Source organism: Solenopsis invicta, chromosome 5 (assembly GCF_016802725.1).
Source record: "Solenopsis invicta isolate M01_SB chromosome 5, UNIL_Sinv_3.0, whole genome shotgun sequence".
Classification (NCBI taxonomy): Eukaryota; Metazoa; Arthropoda; class Insecta; order Hymenoptera; family Formicidae; genus Solenopsis; species Solenopsis invicta.
In genome coordinates, this window is record NC_052668.1 from 23,657,550 (window position 1) to 23,676,574 (window position 19,025).

Genomic DNA, 19,025 nt, shown 5'->3' on the forward strand with positions numbered 1-19,025 from the left:
CGTTCGTCGAACCGACAACCGGAGAGTAAGGTAGTTTTCCCGCCTGCGAAATCTAGCGCGCGTCTCTCCTGCTGAGAATGCTTCCATTACGAAAAGGACGGAGGAGGAATCGGAGGAGGATATCGGAAGATGATACTACGGGGATAGTCGGATCCCGTGATTGCCGGAGTTGTATGGAATCCCGTAGGAAGGGTCGGGTCGCTCGGCGCTGGATAATCCACTTTCATTGAACGACTCCACTGCCCCCCGGTAAGAGCCCGTTGTCAACTTGAACCTCTAATCGTATTGTTATTCCGTCAAACCTTTGTGATTCAATGTGCACATATAATATCTAAAATGTATAAAAGCTATAAAAAGAAAGATGTAAAAATATTAAACAAAAAACACGAAATTTAAGTTCAAGACTGAAAGTAATCAAATTCTGTAAAACAGTTGCATTTGCCTCGTTAGAAGAATTAAAGAAATTTGCCGTTCGTTAAATTTGATCATTACCAGAAAAGGTGAATAGGAAGCTCCTGTTTAATTACAACGGTTGAAGAGATGGGAAACGCAGCTGTTGCTTCATGCTTCGATAATACAATTTTCTATTTGTAAGACGAAATTATAGAGCTTGCAGCCACGTGCCTTATCACTCTCATCTAACTTTCCAATAACGAGTTTCGGCCGAGTAAGCAGGGATGCTTGTTTACTGCGGATTTGTTATGGCAGCCGCAACGAAATGAAAGCGAAATAAGAATCGATAGGATCAGTTCGAATTGGTCGTTTGTTATTCCGGAGGGATCGTTCAGCCTTTCTCCTACGCTTCTTCATAAAAGGATGAAATCGTGGAGAAAAACAACATTGTATTGTATATTCTTCGTGATCGAACAATCAGAGTGGCTTAGCGGTCGCGGGCGGAAAAAAGTCGCCATGAATAAGATAGAGATGCTTTATTAAAAACGCTCTCGATGTACGCCGGAAGGCAATGCTTGCAGGACTGAACAGAAACGCCTCGCTCCATCATCATCGATTAAAGTAGGCGGCCGCGGAGGCGATATGTTTACCGTTCCCTCGGGAAACCAACGCACAAGCATGTATTCCTATATTATGCAAAGCTTTAATCGCATGCTTGGGAACCAACCTACTGAAAGCAATTAGCTCTATATTTCATTTAGTAGCCGAGATACGAGCTAAACGTGATGCTTAATACTTTGTATGTGTCACTTGTACTCCTTTTTTATCGTAATAAAAATATCTCGTTAATCTTTCTGTATTTTTATTAGAAACCTGGACTGAAAAGATATTTGGTTCAATTAGGATCGCGGTTTAACAGAAAAATGGAATAACTTCCGGTTTCGATTTCAGTTTATTTTTTTTTTTTTTCAGTCATGATTGCAATTTTTTTACAATTATTCGTTTCTAAATTTTTTATCATTTTACTAAAGAATGTAATTTTTTATGTGCCTTCATATTTTTATTTTGTTTGTACATGTGTAAAAGAGACAAAGAGAAAAAATAAAAATTATATAATTGAGACTAGAACAAAAAATGTACGATAAAATACTTTAAACACACTCGTACATATAGATAAATGTACGTATATAATACATATAAAAATAGAAAAAAGTCAATGTAAAAATATTTGAGATAATACTAATTCTCTAATATTTTATGTTTTTTAATATTTGATGATGCTTCTCTACTATCAGAATTGAAATTTGAATAAGTAATAGAATTTTAACTTCATTTTGTTCTGTTTTTGATACTTTTGTCACGCACATCTTATATAAAAAGAATATAGATAAAATATTATGATAAAAAAAAATAAATAAATTTAAAAACCAACCAAAAAATAACAAAAAAAATTGTAAGTCAAAAATTATTTTATCAGTTTGGTTATAATTGTATATTGTAAGAATTTTAGTACGGTTTATGGATTTTGATTCAACTAGAAAGAAAGAGTTATAGAAACGTTTTTTTATTCTGTTCGATCCAGGTTCCTGATTTATATCAATTATTACACTATTATTACGCCTTTTTAGCAGTTTCCAAAAATATACGCAACTCATAAACTTCTAACAATCTTAATGGAGTATATTTTCTACTAAATGTAATTGAGTAAAATTATAAGCGCAACCGCATTACGAGATTACTTAAGCGCAGAAATATTCTGGACGATGCTACGCAGATCTCGTAGGGATAACTTTTTTTTCCTCCCCCCGCAAAATTATTCTCTTTTTCCCAGTGCCTAAGCAGCACAGAACACAATTCCGAATTACATCCTGCTCGCAGATGCGGGTAGTGGATCGTGGTGCGAGGGACGAGTGTCTGCATGTTGATCCGCTGATGTGAACTCGGAGGTGTATCTGCCTCTAATAGAGAGCGGTTACCCCTGGGGCAGCTTATGCCATTCTGGCCAGACCGGGATGAGCATTACACCAACTGTAGATGGCTGACTTTACCCTCGTTTCTTCCTCGAGCTATGATAGAGCCAGCTCTGCTCTTCGTCGGTCCGCGCCGCTATACGAATTAACGCCAAAATACTCTGATATTTCGGGGCTGCCCATGGGACCGACCGACCATTGTAACCAGTCCCCCGTTAACTCAAGTACGTCTCTGATCGTTAACTTTCCGCGGCGAAACGCCTTTTTTTAAGTAGCAATATTTAAATGCATCAAGATGAACAACGAAGCTTGCTAATAATCATAATAAGAATAATATATGGATATAGTAAAAATAACAAAATAAATTCCTTTCATTTCACTTAAAAAATCAATTCCTTGTTTCAAGAATCTGAGAATATGAGGCGCTTATCCCGAAAGATCCTACGTACATTAAATGGCAAGAATATTGCGTGTTGTACGCGCTGATTTTCTCACATTTACGCTGAAACGCGCGAGGCAACTGTAGCGATGATCCAGACAGCATGGCTGGAGAAGTGGGCCGGTAATTTCATTTGCACGACGAACGGTGCATGGCTACGAAGCGAGTAAATGAGCGTCGTAGCCGGTATAATGCATGGCGAAGAATCCTATCGAAATGGCATTTCTGTCACGGAGATGTTTCTCGTTCCTCTCCCCTACTTCCTACCAGACTTTATTGCATATCCCAAGTTCTTAGCTTGTCCCCTTTCCCACCTCGCGCCGCGATGCCACCGTGAAATGCACCGCGGCAGTAAGCGCAGCTATATCCGATTTATTGCGAGCGCGACACGTGCAATGTCGTATCGCTGTCGAATGTCGTACATGTCTGACGTCTAATCTGATACAAGACGCAATGAGATTGACAAAATTAATTAAGCCGAGATTGAATTGAAGACGTAAAGCGTTATAAAGTCAAAATCGAGTTTGAGGCGGAGCAGCTATCAAAATTTTAGACCTCTATTATACAGGGTATATTCCGTAATTGTTGCAACCTAAGAAAATAATGCTACATGAAAAAAATAAGTTAAAAAATGGAAACTAACTTTTTCGTTTAATACGTTATTTATGTCATTGAATATCGCATAATTTTTTTTAAGTAACAAATGTTCTACCAATTGTCATTATTCTATGCACAAAAGTATTAACACGGTTGTTAAGAAATAATTTACGAGATGTTTTATATTTCGTGTAAAAAAAGTGTCAATTTTTAATTTTGATTATCTCAGAAATAACAAAGCACACGAAAATATTTTATTCCACGTTTTCGATTTATTTCTTCATGTAAACTCTCTTCCTAGTTGTACCAATTACAGGGCGCCCTGTGTATTACCGAGAAAAATAAGCCATGTTCCTTCGTAACATTCTATTAACGATCGGCGAAAAAATATTTTTATCTCATATTCGCCGAATGCACGATTGATATATACGTCAAGATGAGCTCACGATAATTGATTTTCTGTTCGTGGGATAAGTTTAGATTTTCCCCGATCTTTTCTGCCGCTAATAAATGTAGTCTCCGAGCGTTGTAAGGCCGAAACTATTTCGAGATGTAGGTCGACATCCCCCCGGATCTTTTCCGCCGCGGTGAATTCCCCCGTTCCCGAGTGTTCTCTTCCCCGCACAACACGTCTACCACCTCCAATTCCAATTATTTCGTTCGTTTCTCTGCGTCGAACGCCGGCTCGTTGGCTTATTATCGCTCTCTTGTTCGGGCTCCGACCCACGCGTCACGCACGAGTCCACACGCGATTCGTATGCGAGAGAAATAAGCTTCAAGCCCAAAAACGAGAAGGCATTTTGACAAACAAGAAGATTTATCTCCTTACCTCTCGGCCGCGCTTCTTTTCGCCGCACCTCGTAATGGCAATTTATATTCGCGTTTCTCGTAACTCAGACTTTACAACGTGAATACAAATGAGAGTGCGCGTCATTCCTGCGCTTAAGATAAGGAAAGAAAGAGAAAGAAAGTACGTACGTATGCATGTACATTCGGTAGTATGTATTCATTCTACCGAAATCACAGACAAAATATATATACTGAACCGTGCCGTACCTCCGCAAATGGTAATGCACCTCCTCCTCTCGATCGACATTTCGATGGCTTGTTATTCCCTCCGTTTCTTTTGCGAGTCACACTGCGCGCTCATAAATCCGCGTCCATAAGAGAAACGAATTTTCATTTCGTTTCCGAAAGCAGGATAATGCTCGGGAACTCATTGACGATATCGAACAAGACTGCATCCCCCCAATGCATTTCCAGCCTCGCCTTTGAAATCCAAGTAAAATAATAGTAAAAGATTCGCAATTCTGCTAACTCGCTTCTTTTCCCTTTCTTTAAAAAAAAAACTTTCCGCTTCCAGCCAAAATTCGCACTAACTCGTAACACTTTCGCTCTCGGATAATTATTTCTAAATTTTTCCCACTTCTCATTCGTGATTGTTTTCAACGACCTCGAAGATTTATTATTTTTTTATTATCACGCCGTAAATATATATAACATAAATCAAGTCACTTGTTAAATACAATATTCGTATGCAAAAAGCACTTTTGAGCGGAGAGGCGAGAAGATAGAAAGATATTAAATATATATTCCGCATGCGTTACGAGAAGTATATTCCAACCAGCGATATGATCCCGCAAGAGACTGCAGCCTGTCATTTTCTCGCCCATAATCCACAAATTTCTACAGAGGACACGAGCACGCGCGTGTCCGCGTGCCTCAGCACGCGAGCGGGCGTGTTTCGCGCGCTAGGTCCGCCGCCGTCGCATAATCGTCCTACGGCTTGCATTCCCGGCATAATCCCGCCGTCGACAGGATCAACGGAGGTCGTTACAACCTACCCCTATGCCCCTCCCCCCCACACAACACAGTTTGTATAACGATGCCGGCACGTTCCGTATCTCTGCCGAAAACACGTATTCTATTCACGGATCAGCGTGAGGGCTAATGGACCATCGTGCTGGTTCACCCTCGCATCATTTTTCATCCTCATTGTTTTCCCTTGTATCTCTCGTGGTCATTCTGAGCTTTTTCCGATATGCATCAAATTTTAGGTTCAATTTATTCGATTGTGCTCTCTCCAACAAATTTAATTTAGGAATGACGTGATAGAAACTACATAGAGATACAGTTCCTACATTTTTTTAATATCTATTAATTATTCTATTAAATTAAACGATTTCGTATCGTTTTGACATTCAGCTTATTAATTGAATAAACCTCTCGATTATTTTATTTTTTACATCAAAAATACGTTAAATGATATTAATAAAATAAAATAATAATTTAGTTATAATTCGCTTTTTTTCTATCCAGGTTAAATTAGATTAATCAACAGTGTGAAATATAATCATTGATCTAAAGTTTAATCTTAACCTGGGCATCGCGAAGATTCAATCGCGAGAACGGGTAATGGAAAGTCAGACTTTAATATCTCGAAAGTGCGTCCCGCTAAGCGACGTTACGTGTTCTGTCAACATTCTTCTTGCTTGCCTCTATTCCGCCTTCTTGTTCTCGCTCGAACCTAAGATTTGCGCATGGAAGAAAGTTTCAGCTGGACGTGAACTCTTTTTTCCCTCTCCCCTGCGCTACGACCCCTCACCGTCGTAGTCGCGAAAGTTAATAGGTAGGAAACTCGACGTAAGCCTCATAATAAAGTGGAAGAACGTACGGTCCTTTTCCTCCGCTTTGCACCAAGAAATATTTGCTCTGGCAACGGTCGAGTTCCGCCCAGCCGCTTTTTATCTTCCTTGTTCGCGGAAGTTTTCGCCACGGCGTACGTACGTTCCCTCGCCGGAGCGATAATTAAACGCGACATGATTAATTAAGCGTGAGCCTCCTAATAAAACATTATTCGTATCTCTCGAATGCAAATTGCAAGAATAATGGTGACAATATTGACTTTATGATAAAAGCGTGCAATTAACTTCACATCGACGTCTCGAAATAAAAACATTAACACATCCTGTCGAATTATTATCGAATTGAATCGTTGTACTTTTATCATTTAATTTTTTTATAAAAGGACTTGATTATCAGATTTAATTTTTATCGTCAGGTAGGTTTCAATTTTTTTTAATTTGCTATCTCCACTGTATCAACTTTCTACTATATATAATATTTCAAACTGCTGGGGGCAATTCTGTCGCGACATAGCTTACACATTGCTGTCTCCTAAGTTAATTGGCAGAAAATCTTGAACATAAGCCGCATAATAAAATAGCAGAGAACCGCAGGTTCCTTCCTTCCTTCCTTTCACGCTCACTCCCCGTTTTTACGCGATCTGGAAGGAGACACGACACCCTCTTTTGCAAAATCTGCTACAACGGCTGTGTCCGCTTTCGCGAGGTCGGTATACCGTCGGTATATTTCGTGCACCAGGTGGTACCACGCCGACGGTTAAAACAATTTGCCATAAATTTTCCTCGAGCGGAAGGTAACGGAGCGGGCCGGGGAACGGAGCGCGGTGTAGCGGAACCAGGGCACACGGAAAGGATTCGGAGCAGGGATTCTGGAAAGAGTCCATCCGCGGTAAACCGATTTCATTTTCTGTCGTTGCAGTTCCGCTACGTTTATCCAAGATGCCGTGTTACATCGCGTTCGTAATTTCTCTCAATATTTTGAAAGCATCCCCGCGAGCGCCTCGCGATAAAACTTATCTCTATAATATTGCGGTTCTTCGCGTCGAATACATTCGGAACCAAAATTTGACACCGACGATATATTTTTCGCGAAAAGTTACAAGTTCCAGCGTCAAGGATCAGCAATTAGTTCGGAGAAAAAAACAAGTTGCGGGCATCAACGAAAACGGAGATTTAAAGTCGTACGAGCGAAAGAAAGCTTTTGACAAGGAGCGATCTCGTTTCCGAGCTCTCGAGCCGCCCTGAAAAAGTGCGCGACAGCTTTTGGAAGCAGCCGGACGGCAGTACTGAAGAGGCTAGAAAGATTCATAAAACAAGGAGAGCGACGAGGGCGACATATTGCTGCGCGTGGCATGTATTATGCATGAAGAGTCCCTAGGTGTCCTCTACTTCCGCTTCGCCTTCTCCGCAACCCGTCCTTTCGCTTCTACGCGAGTCTATTAATTCGAAAAACTGTTCTTTCGCCACCGCCGCCTTCGCCACTTGTGCGAGCTGTTCCGAAACCGCTGACGAACAAACCGCCCTCAAACACCGCGTGCTTATAATTCACCTCTCTTCAGCGTCCTCCCTTTGTCGCACTTTACCCAATTCGGTTTAAAAGCGGCAATTAATTGATCGAGATTAATTAAAACTCGATTCTATGAAAATAATTCGATGAACGACAATCAATTTAAAAAGTATTTGTGATGTATCTACTGGGAGATTTCTCCCATGAAAACGAGGTCCTTCTGATAAAAATAAGTCGTCGCCTGATGAAATAACATCTTTGTGCACGAATGACCCCCTTAGGGTTTGCTTATTAATATCTTACAGCAAGGAACTAAATATATCCCGTCGTGGGCGATCGATATGAATTGGTTAAGTTAAAAGAGACACCCGCGTGTGTGAAGACTTCCATAAAATCGTCTTTTACAAGCATAAATTATGCTAGCAATAGTTTTCAAGTTTAATTCAGCTAAGTATCTTAATCCTCAAAAATTAATTCAGTTCAGAATACTTGAGAATGCTTACAATATTAAAATGTTTAAGCACTGAATATTCAACTAAACTGCTCCGCCGTTAGCAAACTACGTAATGATAATAATGTAACGTCGATATTTCATTCGCAGCATGACGCATGTTTATTAAACAGCCTTCCCTCCGAATCTTCCGTCTCGCGCTCTACCCTCGATACGTAAATGACGCACGCGCCACCCCCGCAATCTACTCTCCTCGCCAGATAAAACAGCCCTCCCTTCGCTCGACTGCTCGTGAGGAACATCACAGTTACCCCGCCTGTCGTCATCGACGACGGCAACGGCATTGGGAGATCGACACAATATCCGCGCCTCTTTATCGCACTGCACCGTACCGCATTTCACTCCCACGCATCCGTTGCAGGGATGCTCGCGCAACGGATGACGCGGGGGGGGGCGTAAGACCAAAGCATGAATGTACGCAAAGTAAACTGAGGTTGATGCGAAACCGATAATATCGCCGTCGCAGGCGCATCTGGCCGGGTGGTGTGCCGCGATGGATCCCGGGGGTGCGCAAACCCCCTGAACCCTGGCGTTCACCACCCGCCGAGGGTCGCCCCCGTCTTCCGGCCTGCATCTTCCGACCTCGACGTCGCGCCGCCGGTTATGCGAGTCGCAGCCGTCTCAAATACGCAAACAAATATGTATTAGATTTTTATTCGCCTCGTCGCGGGATATTGCAAATGGAAAACGCGTCTGAGACGCGGTCGTGCGTCTCGTGAAATGACTTTCTGCAGGGGGTGCGTATATGTGCATGTGTATATATACTTTTTTTTTATCTACGTCGATACGACGCACGGTGATAGGCGGTAAGTTCGCGAGGTATGATAAATTGTAATAACCCAGTAAGCGATAGTGTATACGCGATGGTCTATAAAATTTTCATGTGACTATACGGAGAATAGAATGAATCGATATCTGAATCGCTTTATGAACGCAGTGACACGCGAGAAAAGGGAATTCGAACGAAATAACTTGTTTAGTAACAGCTGTATAATGCAAGAAATTAAAAAAATATAATTATAGATAATTATTATTATAATTGTGTTCATATCGTACTTTACTGTCACAGCGATTTCTAATAATTTAATATCTCTCTGAACAAGTCGCGACGCTCTGTGTGCGTATGTGTGTGTGTGTGTGTGTGTAACAAGTCGCGACGCTCTGTGTGCGTGTGTGTGTGTGTGTGTGTGTGTAAAACACTCGACAATTTATTTAAGAATTTGTACGTGTCGAGAACACGTTGCACACGAAAGGGACTCTCGCAGTTTTCCTAGCAGTCATCGTTTTTCCCCGGTGTTCTTTATATTCGGTCTCTCGGACATCTCGTAAATGGGAGAAAGCCCCGCAGCTTCGCGTATCGGACTTGGCGCCATTCGCTTACAATATATTACAAAACTGTCCCATTGTGCGGCCGGTATGTGCACTGCACTCTCGCTCGCGCGCACATTTCACAACCCCGCCATTTTCCCGTTCTTCCCCAATGCACCTGAGGTATGCACTTTCCAAGAAGCTGCCGTGCGGCCCACTTTAGCGAGACAACATTTCCACCACGAGCCAACTGCTCCGGTCGCTCTTCCTCTCATTTTGATACATTCCGAAAGTTACAAGGAACGAACGACATTGCATCGCGCGGGGTAAATCGCAGTTCGCTATAAATGAGAAAAGCGAGGAAAGAATCTCGCGTCTCGGACGAGATGGGCTCATCGTGGATGCATCTCGAGGCTCATCGTGGATGCATCTCGAGCGTTACGTTCATTCCGCATTGCGAGAGGCGGCCTGCATGCGGAGTGGCCGACGTGAATGCAACGCCCATCGTCCACGATGCATCGCGCCGCCGACCCGCCCGATGCATGCATGCATCCGCGGCGTGTAACGCTCGTATTTTACCGCGTGAAGCATCGCGGGGGATGCGTCGGACGATTTACGAGGGCGGAGTGATTTAGGGCCGAGACTACGCGAAAGGACGCGACGGAAACGCGGTATTCAAGATATTCAAGCTGTTCAAATCGCGATTATTATCCGGTAAGTGGAAAAATATACGTCAAGAGTTTTCGTTCTTCTCTCTCTTCTTCTTGTTATATCTCTACGGTCTCCTAAGTATTAAAAAAGATAAGAGCTTAACACACTCTGTCGATTAGAACCGTCGATCGAAGTGAAAGAATAAGCACAAATACTGATACACTGTCCTGAATAAATTCCACGTGATGGAAAAGCCAATATTATTACGGGATACTTTTTAGGATAACCAGACGCGGGATTTCTTTGAAGAGAAACGGGAAATCCTTCGGGAATTTGCACGGGTATCCGTTCTAGGAGAAAGAGCGCGCGCAGTTTGTTGAGCGCGAAGAAAATTTGGGTCGACCGTATTTTCTCGAATCAAGATCCTCCGACGCAGTAAACCACGAGGCGTCGATGCAGAAATTGCACCTTCAAACTGTGTAGACATGGATTCTACAATTTATAGACCTTGTAAATGCAAATGCCTACCGCCAAGTACTGCGAGTCGGTAATTGATGGCGTTAAAACGATTTAAGTAGATCACGAGATCACCGATTCCCTGTTAGATGTCTTGGTTAATACGTAGAATGATAAAATACATTTTAAAATTTAAACTACAGGTAGAGATGCTTAACACAGTGCTCTTGTCTTGGTTATTCTCCTCATTACATCCTAAAATGGACGTTTGAGAGCCACGCTCTCGAGAATATTGTTAAGTAGCTTCGAGAGATTCTCTCTCAAGCTCTTAATAATTTGAATGGGTTTCGAATAGAAGTTACTCTCCAGAATTCGGATTTCGAAACTCTCCCACGATTACATCGAGCACAGTTTCATTCGATCGACGATATAAGTCGTTGAAATTACGATAACGAGATTTCGCGGCAACAGAGGTTAGTAAATGCAATATATTTCCAGATATCTGGTCCAGGAGGCGAAACGATCGCGTCCCGAGCAGCATACGTCGACGGCCCCGGGCGATCGATTGGCCTCAGGTCGTTGCGTTCTCAAACAACATTAGTGACACACTAAACGTAATATTACCATCAAAATAATAGCGCTGCGCTCGAATTCGGGCTCGTGACTCCGCAAATATCGCGGATCCGTGGCTTGAGCCCGCGGGTGCACATTCTAACGTCGTATATTAAATTCTGGTTGCGTTGATAGGCATAGTTCGCGAAAGTGGAGTGTACCGCACATACCACGAGCTCATTACTGTCGTGCCACGCGTCATGACTGAAAACCACCATTCCATTTCGTCGTCATCGTCGTCGTCGTCGTCGTCGTCGTCGCTATTGGAACGACGATGTCACAACGGGGTCGGTAAACAGCAAGCGCGGTTTTCCTAACTTTCAGGTAATTAAGTGCGTCGAAACTTGATTAAGGCTTATAATTGCGTTTTATAAGGAGTCTCCGGGACGGCTTTTTGAAGCCGCGCTCTCTCGTAGCGGCTTCTCACAGAGGGAGAGTGCGGTCGAGTACGTGACCGGATTGACAAGAGCTTAATTATCAATGGAGATTCATATTCGAATAGCCTGCTTGCGTTTGGCCGGTACGTTAGGCTACACAGAGATTTAAATATCTAAAGCGGCAAGCAAAAGCAGAGAGGAAGATGATACGTTGGCGCGTAAGTACTATTAGTTTCCTTAAACGTGAAATAAAAAACAAGCACATTTCTAAACAGTGATTTTCTTTTTGTAGAAATTATTTAAAATTCTCTTAGAACGTGTAGACACAAATTATTCATCATGTTCCGTTTTATGTATCACGAGGAAACGAGTTGAGACGCGCGCTTCGATTTTCCTTATGCGCGAGAAAGCATAAGCTTGTTAGCCGTCAGTTGCGAAATATTTAATCCTGTACAGTGTATTATCGCGTAACAGGTATTCGCGCATATAACGGCGAAAACAGCCGGCTCGGTTGCGTCACGTTATCACCTCGATGTGATAGAGTCTCTATACGTCGTTCTATATTCGTTCTATTTTATTATCCTTCTCTTTTGTCCTCGTTACCATGACGATGCCGACGTTCGGAAGAGATATTGAAGTCATTCCCTGCGCAAATGACACTCGCTCGTCGATACGCTCGCCGCTATCAATATCGATGTTGCTGATATAAAAATAATGGACGATAAAAAAAATGAACAATGAGAAAAAAAAGATGTTACCGCCAGGTCGCTCGGCATTTTTCGATGATGACATCGTCAGCATCGAGAGATCCGCTTAAGCGTAATTCGAATTCGCAGATAACGCCAATCAGTCTATAGCCAGTATAACGCCGATGAGAATTCACCGGCATCGATTTCCGGCCAATTCTCGTCCAAGTATCATCGGATGGGCGCCGGTGGGTTGAAAGTTGATAGAGAGGGTCGGGAGAGAGATGAACGAGTTGGATAAATCGGCCTAGCTTCGGCGACAATTAGCTAATGCATAGGATTGCTTCGACAACATTGTTACGTGTACATGACACTTGTAAGCATTTGTACTGCGTAACAGTTGTACACGCGTTTTTGTTCGCGTTGACGTTTCGTCTCTTTGTCACAGTCGATACGATTATTTGACCCTGTAATAACTGGCTTCTTTGAAATAATTTATAATTATACGTCAAGTGTCCTTCAAAACGTTAACAAAGTTCCAAGTTTAAATTGTTATATTGTAACAAGAATGTTTTCAATAAAATAATTACAACGGATACTCTGTGAAAATCATTGAAACGAGTTAATCCTTTGTATACGTAAATGTATCAGATGTCATGCACATTGTCAAAGAAATATTGTTATATTTATTGTCACACATATAGATAAAAAAAAACTGGTTCCTCTAATATTATTGAATTAATATTTGACTCATTTTTAGCAGAAAGCGCTGCGTTTTTGGACAACTCTTTGTAGACAACTCGAGTAACTTTTTAGGTATGATCGCATTTTTCACGCCAAACGCACGGAATCGACTAGAGGTTTGATGATCTACTGCCGGAAGCTACTGACGTGCAAATTGGACAAATTGGTAACCGATATCGATGCAACAATTAGCTAATGCATCGAGAGGCGTGCGCCATCGCCGTTGCACCAACGCGATATACGCGAGTTTTACGAGCCGATGGGAGCACTCGGGCCGCGAGAAAATTCGTTTTTCCAGACGCCCTCGGTCCAACCCCGCCGATAATTGCGGACTATAAAGTGCGATCCAACGTTCGCCACTCTTGTGGCCAACCCTCGCCTTTTCTGCACCAAACTCGAAGAGAGATCGTCGTCTCTCTTTCCATTCATCTCTATCTTTTTTTTTCTTTCTCACCCGCCTTTCTCACCTTCCTCCTTTTTCCTCGGATATTCACGGCGGAAGACCGACAATCGACCATTCCGAAAGAAAAGAGTAGTGTGCTTACGAGGGTGAATCCTCGAGTTTCCACGGAGATTTTTAATGGTTATCGTTTTTTAATGAACCCACCCCGGCACGTATGGTGGCCGGTAGAAAAGAAATTACGGCGAAAGGGATACGTTGTTGCATTTAACAGCGAGAGATTGAGAATTATTTGGGCGGTCTTGACGGTACGATAAAGGCGACTGAGAAAACTGAATTATGTTATTTCATATGACATTCTATTAAAATACAAATCGATTCTTTTGTCAAACATTACGCGGCGGTAAAATGTCGCCGAGTGAAATTAGACAATTAACATGCTATTAACCGGTTTGCGTAAAATTATTTTGTAAATTATAAATTATTTTAAAGCAATAAATATCCCGTAATATAAATTCCACGCGTAGTTAACTCTGACTGTATGATAAGATTTGTATCATTTTCAATCGGAAATGGCAGGCCTGGACCATCAAATTGTCGTCCCATATTAATTTGCAGAAATCCTGAAATTGTTCAAATTATACGCATCGTTATTCGAGACACGCTATTACGCAACGCGTGACCGTTTACGTCGGCGCAAATTATTATTTAGAGCACCGTCGGGTAACGTTACATTGTATATTCAATCATCGAGCCGATCTCTTTAAAATGACGCACGCGGCAATGCGACGATATTTATTATCATTAGTCGTGCAAGCGAGCACGCTTGTTTACGCGCCGATATACGTGTCCGCGGTGTACGATGGAGGCCACACCGTCGGTCGTAAAGGTTTAATCGATTCTCGACCGGATCGCGCACACCGAGCACACGCAACGTATATTGCAAAGCTCAGCCTCCGATTTCGCCCTTTTTACTATTCCAATGGCGTATTCGCCCACCTATATTTCGTCACATTGCACTGATTTCATATGATCGGGTCCGTGACAAAGCGACAGAGGGCACAACAGAGCGAATTACGTCGAGTCCATTTCCGACAGCAAAAGAAATAGCGTATAAAGAAAGATTCTTTACTCCGTTTAGAACAGTAAAATGTTTAATGCAGTTTCGGCAAGTGACGTTTTAACAAACGATCCCTCTGTTGTCTCTGAATCAAATCGATTTTTTATCGTTCTCGCGGCCAAACGCACGACACGATTTCGGAATTAATCGTCGAAATGCGATCGGTCTTGCCTGACCATCGTAAATTTTTTATGGGTCTTCGATCGTGCCGTGTCCGCGATACTTATCGACCGCGGTCCGTGATTTCACCCCTCTCGTTATTCGCGCAACGTACTTGACCCGCCGTTTCCATCACGTCACGCTAATCGACCGCGCGGTTACGTAAAAACCTTCCCACGATTTTGTACATTCCCGCTGGTATATTATTATCCGAAAATCAAAGTGCGCTTCCTAGCGGACAGCAATGTTCTGCAAGTTCAACGCTACCTTGCCATCCAGTTTCCACCAATTGCAATTAGCCACTGAGCAATTATGTCGGCTTCCCCTGGCTCTTAGTCATCATCGATCGAAGTTACTCATGCGATGTTGGGTGAGACAAAATGTTACGGTTGTAAGCCCTCTCGATTTTGAGCTACTCAATCTTAAGTGTCATGGAATAGTTTGGAAAATAACGAGGCGTAACAAAACGTATGTGAAAGAATATAAATTATTGTGAACGGCAGCACAAAAAATCTTTTAAAAGTTAAATCTTTCGGTTTACAAATTCTCTGTTTCCCAAAGATCAATATGAAACGGCTGAGTCTCATCGCAAAATTAAAGTGCCTAGGTGCGGAATGAAACTCGGGGTGCAACTGCACCCTTCTCGCCATTCGTCAGACGTATCTGGCCAACCCGTCGGTTGTTCCGTTACGTTGCTCTGATTTCGTGTGATCGAACGCGTGCAATGAGCCTTTCGTCGGTCACGCGATCAAAGTTTTTTTTTTCGCGCGATTTCGTTCGTGCGCGTTTGTAATCGACACACCCGCTGCATTGTGTGGCGTACGAAGAATGAAACTGGCACGGAGACCTTTCGCATATTGCGAAAGGCAGAAACATACAGCAAAGTGATTGACTTCTTCGCCGAACGCCTAAGATACTTCATTACGTAGACAAAAAATTAAGGTACTATTGTGGCGAACGTACAAGTACGAGGAGAACTATGAGAGTAATTTTCATTATGACGATTGTCCAACCATTTGTTGAATAAGGGACGTAATTTTGGTCGCAAAAATTGGCTTAATCTGGGGATGATGAGGAACACATACAGGCACAACTAATTTCACGAGGGGCGCTACTATCTGCTACTTTAAATTATATCGGAGAAAGAAGGAAGAATCTAGAGCACGTTTCACTTATGGCCAAGACATGTAAGACGTAGGCGTATTCGACACATGATAAATGTTAATCAAGACAAGATATGGTCCGACACATATTACTTTGCTGACAATCATTCTAGTAAAGATTGCAAAACTCAAATGCATTAGTTATCATCGAGAATCGACTCTATTAAAGATAATAACGCTTGAAATACTCAACTCTATAAAAACATATTTAACACAGATGACACGTATCGGCCATCCTATAAAGTTATGGAACGTGCTCGAGAAGGGTGACGACGACGGGGGACATATAACTTACGATTCGCTCCGTGGAGAACCATCGTGGCCGCGTTCTACACAACTATAAAAGTGTTCTCGATGGCACCCTGCACCGGTTATGTACCTTTACAACCGCGAGCCCGGAAGTGACGCGCGAAAGATGCCTTCGCACCTCGAGCCACCAGCCACCCCCCGTGAACGCGCGCGCGCGCCCGCGATTAGCTCATTCTTTCGCAGCGATTCGGGATACGGGGAAGGCGAGAGTTTTCAAGACGGCACGAGGGATTCCGAGTTTAGCACGACGAGTGATGCATCACCATATGCCGCGAGAAACGCGCGATCGCCGATATATCTCCTGCGACAGCCGATACTCTACTTCTTCCTCATCGAACGATGAATCTCACGTCGATCGCGTCGATCGTGCAATTCGATCCTCCCTCGTTCTATATCTCTCTAGCTCATCTTATTCGAAGGTAACTACTCCGAGTTGTCGAGAGTTCGCGGAAAACGTCGGAAACGATTATTACGACAAGGTTTTTTCGAGGTCACGAGCGGACAAATGGCACCCCGAGACGTTGGGGCGTCGCGGTCGTCGCAGTGTGACTGGCGAGACTCGCGATCACCCCTTCTCCATTCGCGCGCATCGCGATCCCCTCTACTCTCTCTCTTTCACCCCCCAGCACCCTCTCACTCACGTCACTCGACCCACCTCCCTCCTCGTCTCTTTGCATGTGTGCTCCCGTCTCTTTCTCTCCCTCTCCCTCTCGTTCCATCAGTGACACCACCAGCATCCATATCTCGTCTTTTCTTTCCTATCGTATTTTTTGTCTCTATCTATCTCACCCCTTGAGTCATGTACTTTCGCTCCTTCTTCATCCCTTGAGGTTTCTCCGCGCTTCTCTCTCTCTCTCTCTCTCTCTTTCTCTTGCACCCTCGTTCTCTCTTATTCTCCCTTCTTACTCGGTCGTTCTATCTACCCCCGCTTTCTTTCTCTCCGTCGCACCCTCGCTTCTCCCTATTCACCTTGTCGCGCGCGTCTCCTTCTGTCTCTCAGCAACCCTCCAGACACTGGCCAAGCCGGTCACGTGAACGCTAGCTCGGCCAATCATGCGCCGGGTGACGTCATCCGCGTGGGCTCTCTCGCACGGTTCGGGAAAGAAGTCGCGGGCGAAAGGGTGCATTTGCGGACTCCGGGGGGAGACGTGCCTCGCACGGGGTAGGGATGGATGGCCGGTCGGTTCGATCTATGGACGATGTGTGATGCAACGGCGAGACCGACGATCCTCGGAATCTTGCGGAAAGGATTAAGCCACCATCGCGCTAATTTGTCAATAGCAATTTTGCTCTAACCGTTCTTTTGCTTTTAGAGAACATGACAAAAATCTTAAAAAAAGTATAGCACATTATAGCGCTTTTTTTATGCTACAGATTTATTCACATTGCTTAAAATCTCCAAAAAAATTTTTATTATAATATATTCGGGAAATGGAGAAAAAATAAAGCTGCTGAACGTAAAAGTGCAAGCAACGCGACCAAACTTTATATTAATTTAACTGATATTTTGAATACATTTCTATGCTCTAATATACATATACAGGGTGTCCTAAAATTTAGCGGAAAAGTTAATTTCCCAAAATGTAATTTTTTATTTCAGTTTTTATTTCAAAAGTAACTTTTGAAGTAAAAAGTCTTAAAGGTCACTAACAAATTACGTTTTTATGGTCACCTGTCATGCAATCACTAATATACTAATGCACGCGCAATGGATTAATGTTATGTTCAGTTTTATCTTATCTCAAAAGTACAGTTTGAAATAAAAAGTTTAGACATAATTTTTTAACTCTTTTTTCTTTTTCAAGAATTTTCTTGGTACAGTACATTTTTATTCGCAAATTTCCAGACACCCTGTACAATTTTACACAAGGATTTATAATAAAAAATTAAAATGTGTGCATGCAAAGTTGGCGCGATTGAGCTTTTAATTTAAAACCCGTTCTATTCTCCATCCCGCTCATTTTCCCTTTTATTTTACAAACAATCCGCGTTTAATTCCCATCTCTTCATTTTAGTATTTATTATTCTTTGTTTTGCATTTACACACGCTGTTGTGTCTATTATATATCTGGAATTTATTGAAACTCTGTAAATTCGTGTGAGAGTTGTTTTCTCTCTAATATCCGTTGTTCCTAATTAACCGTATCTGATCCATTAATTCTGCAACGACAAAGTTTCTCAATGCAGATGAAACTATTTGCGTTCGCGACAAAAATTCCGTGTCACTGTCCCAAAGAAAAAAAAATCCTCACCGTTACGTCGCAAATTTTTTTTCTCAGGCCAGGACACTTCATAGCGCATCTGTACTATGAAACTGGAGGCAACGTACGACCATAAATTGCGTCGCACCGAGAGCGGCTCATACCGAGGCCCATTTTTCTCTCGGCCGGAAAATGGGTTAGTGCCGAAAACCTTCCTGTTTGTATTCCGCGCTCGAGTTGGGCCTCTTTTTTTCTCTTCGCAGACATTACGAGGTCGTCGTCACCGAAATGAAATTCCGCGCCGCATAGCCGGATGATGCGCGCCAGAGAAGTGGAAGTCGCCAACGTGCTAAATCAACGTTACTTATGGTTCTCATAAAAGCACGATTCCCGTGAAATCTCATCAGGATGATCAATCGATTAAAAAACCCATCATCATCTCTCCATTGATACAGTAGCAGATCTAATGCGTGGATTATAACGTGATCGCGATACACGAGTCGCGTCACGCGCTTGGCAAGCTCGTTACGTTTTAACTTTCATCATAAATGTCAAGATAATCGTGCGTGCAACAAAATATATGAACGTTCGTTACTATCCACTTACAGACAGCACACATGAGTAAATCAATATACCGATTTACTGAATACTAAAAGGTTATTCGCGAATGAGTCATTTTCACGTTCGTATCCGTCACGCGCAAAAATACTGAAACTAAAAGAAGAAAGAAAGGCGGATAGAGAAAAGTATAAGGCGTTTAACATTACTGAACATTCA

At 42.7% G+C, this 19,025-nt stretch overlaps 1 protein-coding gene across 9 annotated transcripts in view; it reads right to left on the reverse strand.

Annotated features, from left to right (window-relative positions):
* LOC105195223 (protein Fe65 homolog) overlaps positions 1-19,025 on the reverse strand; it is a 164,513-nt gene that overhangs the window by 78,254 nt on the left and 67,234 nt on the right. The window contains exon 1 of one of the 9 annotated variants that reach the window (XM_039449318.1): positions 16,034-16,638. The exons of 7 other annotated variants lie outside the window; for them this stretch is intronic. Coding sequence is in view for 1 of the 2 variants with exons in the window: in XM_011160560.3 (XP_011158862.1) it covers positions 16,034-16,055 (22 nt within the window). In the remaining variant the exon portion in view is untranslated. Of the gene's footprint in view, positions 1-16,033; positions 16,639-19,025 lie in introns of those variants that run through there. One more of the 9 variants, XM_011160560.3, reaches the window with a different exon arrangement.